Genomic DNA, 12559 nt, shown 5'->3' on the forward strand with positions numbered 1-12559 from the left:
TTGAATAAAAGATATTAAAGAGAATCAGATTTGTTACTTCTCAGATTTAATATTTAAGCCAAGATCTTGAAAACCAATCTGTGTAGTAGCTACAACTGTAAACTGTATAGAATTAGTAGGTCATAAACCAGTCATGTCATGTACAGATCATGTAATATACAACATAATAAATTAAAGTGATATAAAATGAATTCGTTTTGTTCTTATTGGTAAATGAATCTGGAATACCAAAGTGGTTTCTTGCGAGGATCTGAAGTTCAAGTGTGGAACACCACCAAGCTAACGGATCTTAACCAAAAGACTAAACACTAAAGTATTAAAGAATTTTAAAGTGTTGAGCACCCAGATCTTCATTTAATACAGAATACTGTATTTATTTAGATTTTAAGAAAGAATTAAAGCCGCTGTAGGCCAGTATAATATTTCATATACCAATATGGAGTTAATAACTTCTTTATTTTGAAAATGAAATTGAATAATCTGGATATGTTGAAGTGGTTGGAAATTCCAACCATGGTTTATTATGCACATTTTACCTATAAATCTTAAAATATTTAATAACGCGAAGCTTTATCTCTGCCCCATTGAGTTCAAAATGACAGGGTTGGCTGTACATGTATTATGAAATGTTGTGTCGAACAGCTCGTAATTAAAAATAGTACCGTAACTTAAGTGGTATTTGAGAATATGCAGAATTCAAATGTTAGTTTTGATCAGCTTAAATACTAGTGAGTTATTTGGTTTTCATGATATCATCTTTCATTATTTATAAGAAGAAACAAAATACCGGTACAGGAATGCTCTCAATTTATAAATATTTAAATATATCGTACAGATCTGTAATAGAGCAGTCCACATCTGTTGGAATATTGGAGGCATTTGGACAAAATAAAATGCTCCTGATTCCGACTTTTCTAGGTCCCAGATAATCATTTTGAAGATCATCCCCTACATGAATGGCCTCAGCAGCGGTTGCTCCGCCAGCATCCAGAGCTTGGCGGTAGATTTCTGGGTCTGGTTTAGCACAGCCTGCAGTCCATGCAGGAAGAACAAAGTCAAAGTAATGATGAATAGACATCCTTTTTAAGACACTTTCTAGAGTATCGTCAAAGTTTGATACAGCCCCCACTGTCAGGTTCCTCTCCTTCAGTTCCTGTAACACTCGCACTGACTGTGGAATCAACATCCAGCCCTCAGTTTCAAAATGCTTGCAGATCTCTAGAGAAACTGTACCTAGTGCATCATCCTCAAGATCCATTCCACTCTGTGTAAGTGTTTTCTTTACCAGACCGTTCCACCACTCGCGGGATGTCAAACCATTTTTGCTCCCAAAGATAGGATAAAGTTTATTGTGTTCTTTCCATTTTTGTCGAAATGCTCGACTGACGTTGTCAGGGTTCAGTTTTACTCCGTGTACTTTTGCTACATTAGCGTACTGAAAGCCAACGCCTCCAACAACTCGTATAACTGTGTTTGTCACATCCAGAGTGACTAGCTTCACAGGTTGCATATTTAAAATTCAAGGGTAAATTTCACAAAAAATGTTCTGTCGATTTGTTTCTCTAATTCAACCATAAATGATGTACACAATACAAGAAAACCAATCGGTAAAACACTGCCGAACCACTACTGAGCAAAAAAAGTTGCATGACTTGGCAACTAACGCATAAACATGATAAATGCTGTCATTGATGGTGTTTGTCAACAAAACACACGTGCACCTGTCAAGTTCAAACACGCCCAACCGGAAGTGATAAGTTGAATTCAATCCGTGTATCTATTGGACAAAATTATTTACCGTTATCAATCACAATTCTTTATTAAATGTGTATTATATAAAATTTTGTCTGATGTCAAAAGCAATAATTTTAGAAATCATTTAAACATCATTTCTTTGACTATCTTTTATCAAAGTTGAAAATAAGATAAACCAATCCCGCAGAAACGGACATGGCGCGTATTCAATGACAACAAAACGATAGACCAGGGATATTTAAGCTATTTTCTCGTCATTTGTAAAGGTAGGAGGTTTTTTTTTAATGAGATTAATTGAGTTTGTGATTTTGGCTTCTTGTTTTTAAAAGCATTGTTTGCATTTGATTGACTTATGAATTGTAATGATCAATATTTTTCTCTGCGACATGCTAGGACAAATGAGATACCTTATCCATCCCTTTAAAAATCAGTTAGCATTCATTGAACTCTTTATCTCTATCTAATCGTTAAGACCATAACTGCATTCTTTTTATTTTATTCAGGCTGTTGTGTGGAATTTTATTTAGCTATCTTTTCCTAATCTTGTTAAAATATGTTAAAGTTATATTGCATGGAATGTTCACACCATAACACGTTTTGAATCTATGCCTTTTGAAGTATTGGAAAAAAATTGAGGATAAATAATTTAAAAAGTTACATGGATGTTAGAGTAATTTATACCTTGTCCCAAGATGTTTATGCAGCACATTTTCTTATATAATATTTGATATATTCATAAATACCTCTAGGGTTATTAATAAATATTTTATTTATTCAAAAGCACGAAAATCCAAAGACTTTTTTTTTTAAAAATGCCTCCATAAATTCATATTGAGTCAGTTTGAAGCTTGTAGCACAGGGACATCGTATCCGCTCTACACTATATGACATATATATAATAATACACAAGGGAAGAATCGAAAGTAGGACACGATTTGTAAACAATGTCAAAAAACAACTTACTTCACAAAAGTTAAACAAATCCTCGCACTTACTGTTGCAAATGTTGTCAAAAAACACGTTCACACTCAAATATTCCTAATAAACTCGGTAAAAAGCGTTTTTATCCCATTAAAACCGCTGTCTGCTGCAGAAACCCAATCTCTTCGCCCAAGAAAAGACAACTCTGTACTTTCTCTCTCTATATGTTCAGTAATGATAGTAGAGATTTCGGCGGTAAACTGTAAAATGTCTGGGGAAATTTTAAATATTTTTTTTCTTCTCTAAAATGTTAATGAAAAACTACATTGGTGTTCACATAAAAAAAATTATATGATTTTTTTTTTCAATAATTAAAATACTCATAATTAATTTTTTGTCTTTGCAACCCATTAAACCTTCAAAATTACTATTGTCGTTGCCTAAGAATTTCAGCATTGTTTTAATTGTCAATATCAAATTACTAGCCTAGTATATTAAATTTACATTTCTGTTAACATTCGTTCCGATATATTTGGCATGTACTTTAATTAGCGTAATTTAATATGCAATTGTTTAAAAACAAATTAATATATTTCCTATCATTTAATCTTTTGTAGAAATTTTTTTACGGTAGTAACATATGACGAAAATTTCCCCAGACATTTTACAGGTTACCGCCGCGGCCGAAATTTCACTATCATTACTGAACATATAGAGAGAGAAAGTACAGAGTTGTCTTTTCTTGGGCGAAGAGATTGGGTTTCTGCAGCAGACAGCGGTTTTAATGGGATAAAAACGCTTTTTACCGAGTTTATTAGGAATATTTGAGTGTGAACGTGTTTTTTGACAACATTTGCAACATTGTGTGCGAGGATTTGCGTAACTTTTGTGAAGTGAGTTGTTTTTTGACATTGTTTACAAATCGTGTCCTACTTTCGATTCTTCCCTTGTGTATTATTATATATATGTCATATAGTGTAGAGCGGATACGATGCCCCTGTGCTTGTAGCTACATTTAAAAAGTCTGGAGATTTTACATTGCAATATTGACATATATACATGATAGCACTAAAAATTGTCCTTTAAAATGGAGGAAAGATGCCAGGTTTTTCCATAGACCTATTATTAAATCTGTGTAAGAAATCTGGGTGTTTTTTTTTTGGGGGGGGGGGGTTGTTCTTGTCAATTTCTGTGGGTAAATCAATTTCTCTGGGTTAATCGAAATAACATTTCTTTCAAGAAACCGTTGGATTTTTACCCTTTGATGATCATGCAATTAACAAGTAAATTTGAATTTTTCACAGATGTATGTATTGTCTTTAAAATTGATCATTATGAGGCTTATTTCTGATAAAACTTTGAATTCATGAAAGTTTAACTAATTTATTTATTTATTTTAGTTTTCAAAGTTTTGCTAGCATGTGTGCTTTTCATCTTTGTTGAAACATATTTACAATCTTGAAACAAGAAGCAAACAATGCGTTTACAAAATATTTCTTATCAAGATCTATACTTAACTTTACAATACATAATGTACAGATGTAAGATTGGATTTAGTCTTGAGGTATTAGGATTACTGCCAACTTTGTTTATGAAAAAAAGGAGCTAGTTATAAACAACAAATAACAATTGACTGTTCTCTTTTTTTTATTATGAGCAGTTTTTGCATTTTATCGGGAAGGAATTGTAAATTTAAGTAGTCAAATATAAAATCTTCAAGTTATTGAATGAATAAAATAATATATGGCAAAAAGCAGCTTGTTCAAACAATCATGTGAATAACCTCTTTTCACTGGTGTCAGTTAGTACATTTACACTTTCTAATAAATCTGAGAGGAAGGCTTCTGTATTGACGTTTGTTTTATAAATCATAAAGGTATAACTGTACACATGGTAGAACAAGAGGAAACATCTTTTTTGACAGTTTTCCTTCTTTTATATGTAGTTTGTTGTATACTTGAGCATTGATGGTATAATATATTTCAAAATTGCTATTAAGGGTACATATAATGTACTGGTATTATGAATTTATATGTAAATGCAAGTGTACCTATCCGGTAACTCCCTATGAAAAATGTGTTTGAATAGACTGGGATAAATTTGTTCAGTTTAAAATGTCAAATGGAGCCAAATGTTGCATTCCCAAAATGTTCATGTATTCAGTAAAAAGGGAAAAGTGCTTTATAAGAACCAAATATTTATCATACATTATGTTAATTGATAGAATGCTATTAAAGGTCTTAATGATATATGTCAGGTTATCAGAGAAGTTGATTGCTTTTTGGAGTGTTTAATGTTAGATAAGAGGTGACATAGTTCGAGGCACACAATGGAAGAAGAAAGCTACACAGTGCCTGCCATTTTCTGTAAGAATGTAAGTGCTTCAGAGTGCTAGCTGGTTTGACGGTCATTAAATTTCCTAAATACATTTATAGATAATTCACAAATATCGACTCTCAGGCTGGAACTGTGCCAGTGATCGTCAGTAAAGGACCCTGTCCACAGGAGTGTGGCATTCTTACTGAAGGATTAGTTTGGTCTGTTATTACATAGGAAAGAAATGCATATCTTCTGCTCTGTTGTTTTGGGTATACTATAGTGAGGGATTTTTGTGAACAGTCAGCACAAATGGAGTGAGTCCTTTAAGCATGTTTGGACAATTCTTAAAGTGTAAAGGCTAGTGCTATTCAATTCTTAATATCCTTTGTGACAGTCGTTAAATTTTTTTGTTAGCCATACTTTTGTTTAAACATTCTTCCTATTTCCCTTTTTACCATTTATGCGTCACCTGGGGATTTTTCTTGAACTACATGTACCTAATTAGATTTCAATTACATGGAATATATTTACCTTTTTTTCAGCAAATAGTACGTTTAGTTGCACAAAATGAATTTATGAGACATGTACATATAGTATATTATGGCATGTTTTACTTTGCTTACAAAATGTTCTTTTGGCTCTAATACCAGATAATTTATTTTAAATAGTATGAGTTTGGAACCTTTAATGTTAGTTTTACTTGCATAAACATGAGTTTCAAGTAGTAAATGATTGAACATGCAGTCTAAAGACTTGGTTGTAGCCAGCGGTGAGGGTGGGGCAATTGAATTAAAATTGGTATGTCCCTGTGCTTCCTGGTTTTGATGCCGCAAAGCATAACATAAAATATGGGAGTGTGAAAGATCTAATTTTAATTAGATTGGGGGGGGGGCATTGAAATGTAGGTTGGAAGATTATTAAGAAAAGAATTCCTCTCCCATCTGCTGATTTTGCAATAACTGGTATTGAAATATAAGTCTGTATGCTCTTTGATACAATTGCATTCCATTAATTACTTGTTTCTTGAACAGTGAAATATACCTGGTTTACTTTGTTCTTTTAAGATTTACTGGACCTTTGTTTATTTTCTCTCATGTATTTTGTATGATATATAAACCCGTGTTTGTGAGTCATTTATTGTGAAGATTTCAATGAGTTTTGTAAAGAATAATAAATTTCAGAGATTAAGCGTTTTAAAATGTGCATATGTCTCTTAGCTTGCATGAATATCATGTTGAGAATTGCATTGTGTTTGCGTGGTATTCACTCATTATTTACTAGGGTTATTCAGGCATATTTGATGAGTGATTGTAAAACCTCAGGAATAGTATTGTTAAGTGAATTGATGTAGAGAAAACGCAGAAATACAGAACAGTATTAGAATAAGAACTTTTTTTTAAATGGGCTTATGAAAACATTCTTTCTGTATGATTGTCAGTGTTCAATAAATGATGAATTGATTTAGTCTGACTGGAACCAACAGCAAGTTATTGGCATTGAATTTGATAAACTATTATTGTATTGATATAATGGATGTGAAATGATATGGGTTTTTCTTTTAATTACAGAATGCACAGTTGATTTAAAATGCGGAGGGGAATAACAAGGGGAGGCCACTCCAATCTCCCTGTCCCCAAGGCCTCCAGAGGATCCCCGGGGAACTCCAAGTCCCTAGGAAGGGGAGGGAACTTTGCTCACTCTGCTGAGGACATTCCCCAGAAAGTACAGAATTCCTATGGCACCCCCTCACCTCACCGGAGGGCGGTGTCCCCAGGGGACCAGAGAAGGGGGCTTAGTGTGCCTGGAGAGCAAGGTAATGAAGAAATTATCATACTGTGTATTATCATTTACAGTATATTCATGGACTGCAATTTTCAGGGATTTAAGGAAAATCAAAGTTTTAATGATAAGTAAATTTGTGGTTAATAATGCTATTAATAGAATGTGTTATTGAATATTGCACTTTGAAGAATCTTTAATTTCATGGATCAACTCAACAACAAAATCCATGAAAATTGGTATTCAACAAATATTTATAAAACCAAAGTATTAATACTTTCAGAGTGATATATACCGTATATGTCAGTAAATCAAGAATGATTCTTGTCAATAGTTGCAGCATTTTAAATGTTTGGTCAATGTTTGTGATTTCTTTTTGCATCAACAGGGGGTCAGGCTGGTGTGAGGTACATAACAGAGGATCTGGTCAAGAAAATCGCCAAAGAGGACGCCCTTGAGATGATCACAAACCTAAATCTGACCCTGGCCAAAGAGGGCGGTAAAAAAATCAAGGTAACCATTAAGACGCAACAATAGAGATATTTTAAAGTGCCATTGAAAAAATCCATTTTTACTGAAACTCATTTAGGAACAATTATCCACTTTTGTGTAGTAACTTTGAAAGAAAACATTGAATCCCTCTTTCCCATTGTGTTAGTTCACATAGAAAATGTCCCTCATTTAAAATTGACTCCTTCGGTAAATTCATCGGCAAAAAATACCTTATGTTTTGTATGAAGTATTTGTTTGCATAAAATATTTGTATGTCCATAAGAAGGAGAATACGGTTGTTCAGGTTTACCCACCTTCAGACCAATTTAGGTAGCGTTTTGATTTATCAGAAAAATAAATCTGTCTTTGAGACTATGGTAGTGTTTAAATTTCAGTAATCACATCAGTAAAATATTTTGGGTTTAAGCTGATATTTTAAACAAACAGACCCAATATGTATATGAAGCTTTTGGAGTATTCTTCTCTGAAATTTGTTTATTCCCCGTACCTGTATATACAAGATAAGATATCGTCATTGATGTAAGCAATTTATCCAGAAGTGAGAATGAAAGCAAATTACCATCCACCTGTGATTTTGGAAACTCTTATATAAAAGGACATGCATTACTTTGTAGCCTGGCATTTAACAGATTTTTTTATATAAAAATAGTTTCATAGGAGATGGAAAAATTAAATAATACCATGGCCATATCAATGAAAATGTAAACAAATTTATTGCGTTGAAATTTGGTTTTTATTACCCACTCCCACTGACGGTAGGAGTTTAATATCCTAACTTATTGCCAGATATTTGGAATGAAAGAAATAAGGCCTCATTTAAATAAAGATGACCTGGAGATATTGATTTTAAAAGGACAGTTAAAATTTCTTGTGATCTCTATATTTAACCCACTTCACAGTTAATCTTGATAATAACACTGGTTATATGGTTTTGTAAACTTACTGTGCTCCCTGTTGTATATTATATAATCGAGGTCTGAATATTTAAAAAAAATCTGTTGATTAGATAACAATGGAATATTTTGAACCCAACTCCTATGTACCTGAGGAGACAATTGGTTGTACCTCAGATTTCAATGGTATCAAGTGCCTTAACTTATTAAAGGTCATAATCTTTACTCAGATATTGTTTCAGAATACACTTAAAAAATTTAAGCATGCTTTGCCTCAGACTCCGAGTACTAATGTTAAAGTACATGAAATTATCGATGCTTTTTTAATATTTTATTCAAAGAATTCAAAAATATTTTTTCATGGCATTATGAACTGCAACTGCTCTTCTGGCACTCATGATACACTAACACATATACTGTATACAAGGAAATATTTGCCCCTGTTTTATTTTCGCCCCATTTGCCTTCAATGTCAGAGGACAAATTTAGACAATGAAATCAAAACAATTTTTAAATTACTGTGTTGATAAGAAAGTATTTCACCCAGAACTGTGTCTGGTTAAATTCAAGATGGGATAAAACTGTTTGCAAGTTTAGATGGGCAAAAAAAGAAAAAAAATGTACCAATGGAGCAACTGTGTAATGGTTAATAAAAATGTTGTTGCTTCTTATTTTGGAATCCAGTCATTTCTATTTAAGTAGAAATTATAGTTGTGTTATAAAATGTATACCAGTAAGCTTTCCTGTCTAGTTAAGCAAGTTCTTGTTTTAAGCTCCATTTGATGTCCTCCCCATAGAAGATATGTAAATTTTATAAAATATGAGTGCAAAGTTTGAATGTGTCTTGTTATTTTTTGCAGTACATAGAAAACCTGGATAAACTAAAGAAGCTACAACAGCTCAATCTTAGCAGTAACATGATTGAGAGAATTGAGAAGCTGGACAAATGTCTAAAGCTGAAGGATCTGAACCTGTCATACAACCTGATCCCAAAGATTGAGGGCCTTGAGAACCTAATGTACCTCCAGGTGTTGAACCTGACAGGTAACAAGATCGAACACATACCTGTCTGGCTGGCCAAGCGGTTGCGGGCATTACGGACATTACATCTGGGCAAGAACAATCTGCAGTCGGTTAGTAAACAAGATTTTTAAGGCGTCGAGCTAATGCTCGGCAGCCTTCTAGCGATCGTCTGGATTGGCAATCGTCCAAAAATTCATGCACTGCACCGCCTTTTAAATGCGCACAAAAAAATAAGTTCCTTATAATATTAAACGTATTACAAGATTTTTATTCCATTTATTCAACTACATTGTGTACAAAAATTCCAACCTTGCCTCCCTGGTTATTGATAACTCTTTGCATAAGTATAAATTTGCCTATTCAAGAATGGCGGATGAATACAAAAGGTGTAAACATTACTAAATATTATTTTAGTTTATCGATTACATTATAACTGGAGACCGTGCCCGATAGAAATAAAATTTGATATGTAAATTTATTTGTTATCGGGCACGGCCTCCAAAATAAATGTAAGCGATAAACGTATCTAGTGATTTTGTTGCAATAAATAAACACGATAATGCAGTCGGTTTGGTCGAGCAAAATAAACAACCATACCATAGGTAATCTTGTTTCAAACGGGAATTGAAATAAATAAAAGTATGTTTTATTATTATAATTAGAGACACACTGTAATCAATGTATTCACCTTGAAAATTGTTCAAAGATTGTTTAAAGCAGAAAGAAAATAAAAAAAAATTTTAACTTTGAAATTTCTTTGATTTTTGTAACTATGATGAGTTATTGTATTATAAACGCATCACAACCTATTATATATGGAAATATAGTGATTTTTGTTTTTAAAGAACGCAAAACATAAATTATTTACTTTTTTTTATTCTAATATGTATTATTTGATATACGACTATTAGTACAAAAATTCAAATTATTGATATCATTTTATCAATCTATATAAAAGAAAATGTCAGCTCGACGCCTTTGTGGCCGTTCCGGCCTTTGATTTCTTTATATCAATAAAACATTCGGAGACCTTTTCTTTTTCTTTCTTTTTCTTCACAAATAAACATTCGTTTCATTGAATTAACATCCATTCAACTGGAAAATGAAATGCTCCCAAAATCTTTCAAACAGAATCACTGACAAAAGATTTGCATCAGCTGGAAAATGACATGCTCCCAAAATCTTTCAAACAGAATCACTGACAAAAGATGTGCATCATTGTGTAAATGATGACTTGGTACTCTCATTCCATTAGAAGCAATTATTTTCCTCATGCTATTTTGTATGAAAACTTTCTGTAACAGCAGCCACTGTGGAGAGCATACATGTATATAGTTTATACACAATTAATCAGTGCAAGACATATCTCCCTGATTGTTATGACATCATTCTTAAAGTATTATGAGTTGAGTAAGTCTTATAGAGTAGACGGACTAACAGTGTCCCTGTTCTGCTACACAGCTGTGTTTTAGTTCTAGGATAAGTCTCGTATTCAATAACTTTGTAAGAGTCCCCCTGTTTTGGTAAACAGCTGAATTTAAGTTCGTGGGTAAGATTTGTAAGTTTTGTAGTCAATGACTTATTAGAGTCCTCCTGTTCTATTAAACAGATGAGTTTTAGTCTAGTCCTATGATAAGTTTTGTAGTCAGTGACTTACTGAGAGTCCCTTTGTTCTATTAAACAGCTGAGTGAGCTGGCCAAGCTGAAGCCCCTCCCTGACCTGACCCAGTTAACAGTGGCTGAGAACCCAGTGGCGGGGCTGCCCCACTACAGACAGTACCTGGTGTACCACCTACGGACCCTGGAAGTACTGGACAGCCAGCCGGTCACTGAGAGGGACAGACAGATGGCCAGGGACAGGTTCGAACAAGGTCAGTGCTCTTATAAACGCTAGACATCCATAAAGGAGTCGAGTACTCCTGTTTTAGTATGGGACACCTGAAGGTATCAATGTAGATGAAAATACATCAAATTCAAAATGTAATCACCATTTTGAAATTTCCAAAATGTACAAGATAATTTAGGAAATAATGTATAAAGTTAGAGTTAATTTTATGGCTTATTTTGAAAGAAATCACTGGTAGTCCCAATATGTCGGTGTCCCATACCTCCTGAATTGCTTACGGTGTATTAATGGCTTTTAATGTAAATATTTAATGTTCATTCTTTTTTCGATGTGACAAAATATTCATGCTAATAGGATTTAAGTAAATGTTTACCCTGTTTTTATTCTATTAGGTAAGAAATTGAATTTATTGATTAAATTAAAACAAACAGCTACGTAGCTCAGAAATAATTATTGAGTAAATATTTGGTGTAGGTTCAATACAGTTATTCATTTTAAAAAACGTTGAAAAGGGAAGTATTATTGATAATAAATCATATAAATATTGATGTCTAAAAAGTGTTGGCAGGTGATAGGAGTGCATATCTATTAGCTTTAATGATAAAAAAAATCATTGTATAAAAGATTTTATATTTATTTTTTTTTTAATTTAAGATACCAGTAGGTTCTCGTTCATTAACGAATCAATGTTTACACTTGCTTAAGTTTTCCCTTACATACACGAGTGAATATTCTTAACTGTTTCACTTTGTCAGGATAAAAAGTATTGTCTTATCAAAAGTAATGTAATATTTATTTATTATATTGATCACATACTTGAAAAACTGTTGAACTATTTTTAAATTTGTTACGGTCAACAAAAAAAGAATGTATGGAGCAGTGTATTGCTATAATTTACAACAAATGTAAATAAGGGCTTTATGGAAGATTTGATCACATATCAACCCATATTTTTATCCCAATATACATCCAAAAAATGAGACTTTATTTCTTAGATTAAAATTTTATTGTAGCATATAAAATGATATTGGAAGATTTTACATAGAGTAGATATTTTATAACATTTACAATATGAAATGAACATTGTTATTTTTTACCTGGTGTAGATGAGCTGGAGAGGTTGGAGAGACAGGTGGAGGAGGACGACTCGAGACTGAGGAAACTCGAGGAAGAGAAGAACCTGTCCGCTCAGGAGTCGTCCCTGCTCAAGGCTCAGCAGGAGGAGTTCGTGAGGCAGCAGAGGATGTCCATGGACCGGATGAAGGACATGGAGCGCGAGCTGTCGGCCAAAGATGACCTGGTGAGTCAAAGCTTAGTTTTGGAACTATTTAAGTCAAATTCAAGAACAACCTGGTGAGTCAGGGCCTAGATATAGAACTATTTAAGGACGTTGTTTACTCAGGGTTTGAGTTCTAAAATTCGGATTGTTATAAAGTTCAATGTCATGAGTAAAATTTGTTCTAAACACTAAAAGTATTCATGAAATGAATTATTATTGACAAACCATTCG

The 12559-nt window shown here is 33.1% G+C and overlaps 2 protein-coding genes across 17 annotated transcripts in view; one reads left to right on the top strand and one right to left on the bottom strand.

The window, feature by feature from the left end:
* Nucleotides 1-790: 790 nt before the first annotated feature.
* On the bottom strand, nt 791-1756 carry LOC105328697 (haloacid dehalogenase-like hydrolase domain-containing protein 3). Its single transcript, XM_011429679.4, has one exon. It carries the CDS (start codon nt 1508-1510, stop codon nt 809-811), a length of 702 nt encoding a protein of 233 aa, XP_011427981.3. The 5' UTR covers nt 1511-1756; the 3' UTR covers nt 791-808.
* A 165-nt stretch (nt 1757-1921) lies between these two features.
* The window catches only part of LOC105328698 (centriolin), a 48221-nt gene continuing 37583 nt past the window's right edge, over nt 1922-12559 (top strand). For 15 of the 16 annotated variants that reach the window (XM_066077093.1, XM_066077088.1, XM_066077085.1 and 12 more), the window contains exons 1-6: nt 1922-2021; nt 6564-6808; nt 7163-7287; nt 9041-9313; nt 10888-11074; nt 12156-12349. In XM_066077093.1, the coding sequence (XP_065933165.1) occupies nt 6583-6808; nt 7163-7287; nt 9041-9313; nt 10888-11074; nt 12156-12349 (1005 nt within the window). In that variant the 5' untranslated portion in view covers nt 1922-2021; nt 6564-6582. Of the gene's footprint in view, nt 2022-5153; nt 5310-6563; nt 6809-7162; nt 7288-9040; nt 9314-10887; nt 11075-12155; nt 12350-12559 lie in introns of those variants that run through there. The other variant, XM_066077086.1, reaches the window with a different exon arrangement.

Source organism: Magallana gigas, chromosome 2 (genome assembly GCF_963853765.1).
Source record: "Magallana gigas chromosome 2, xbMagGiga1.1, whole genome shotgun sequence".
In the NCBI taxonomy this organism is placed as follows: Eukaryota; Metazoa; Mollusca; class Bivalvia; order Ostreida; family Ostreidae; genus Magallana; species Magallana gigas.

Coding starts and splice junctions, on each gene's coding strand:
- LOC105328697 (XM_011429679.4), bottom strand. CDS start 1,510: ATGCAACCTGTGAAGCTAGTCACTCTGGATGTGACAAACACAGTTATA.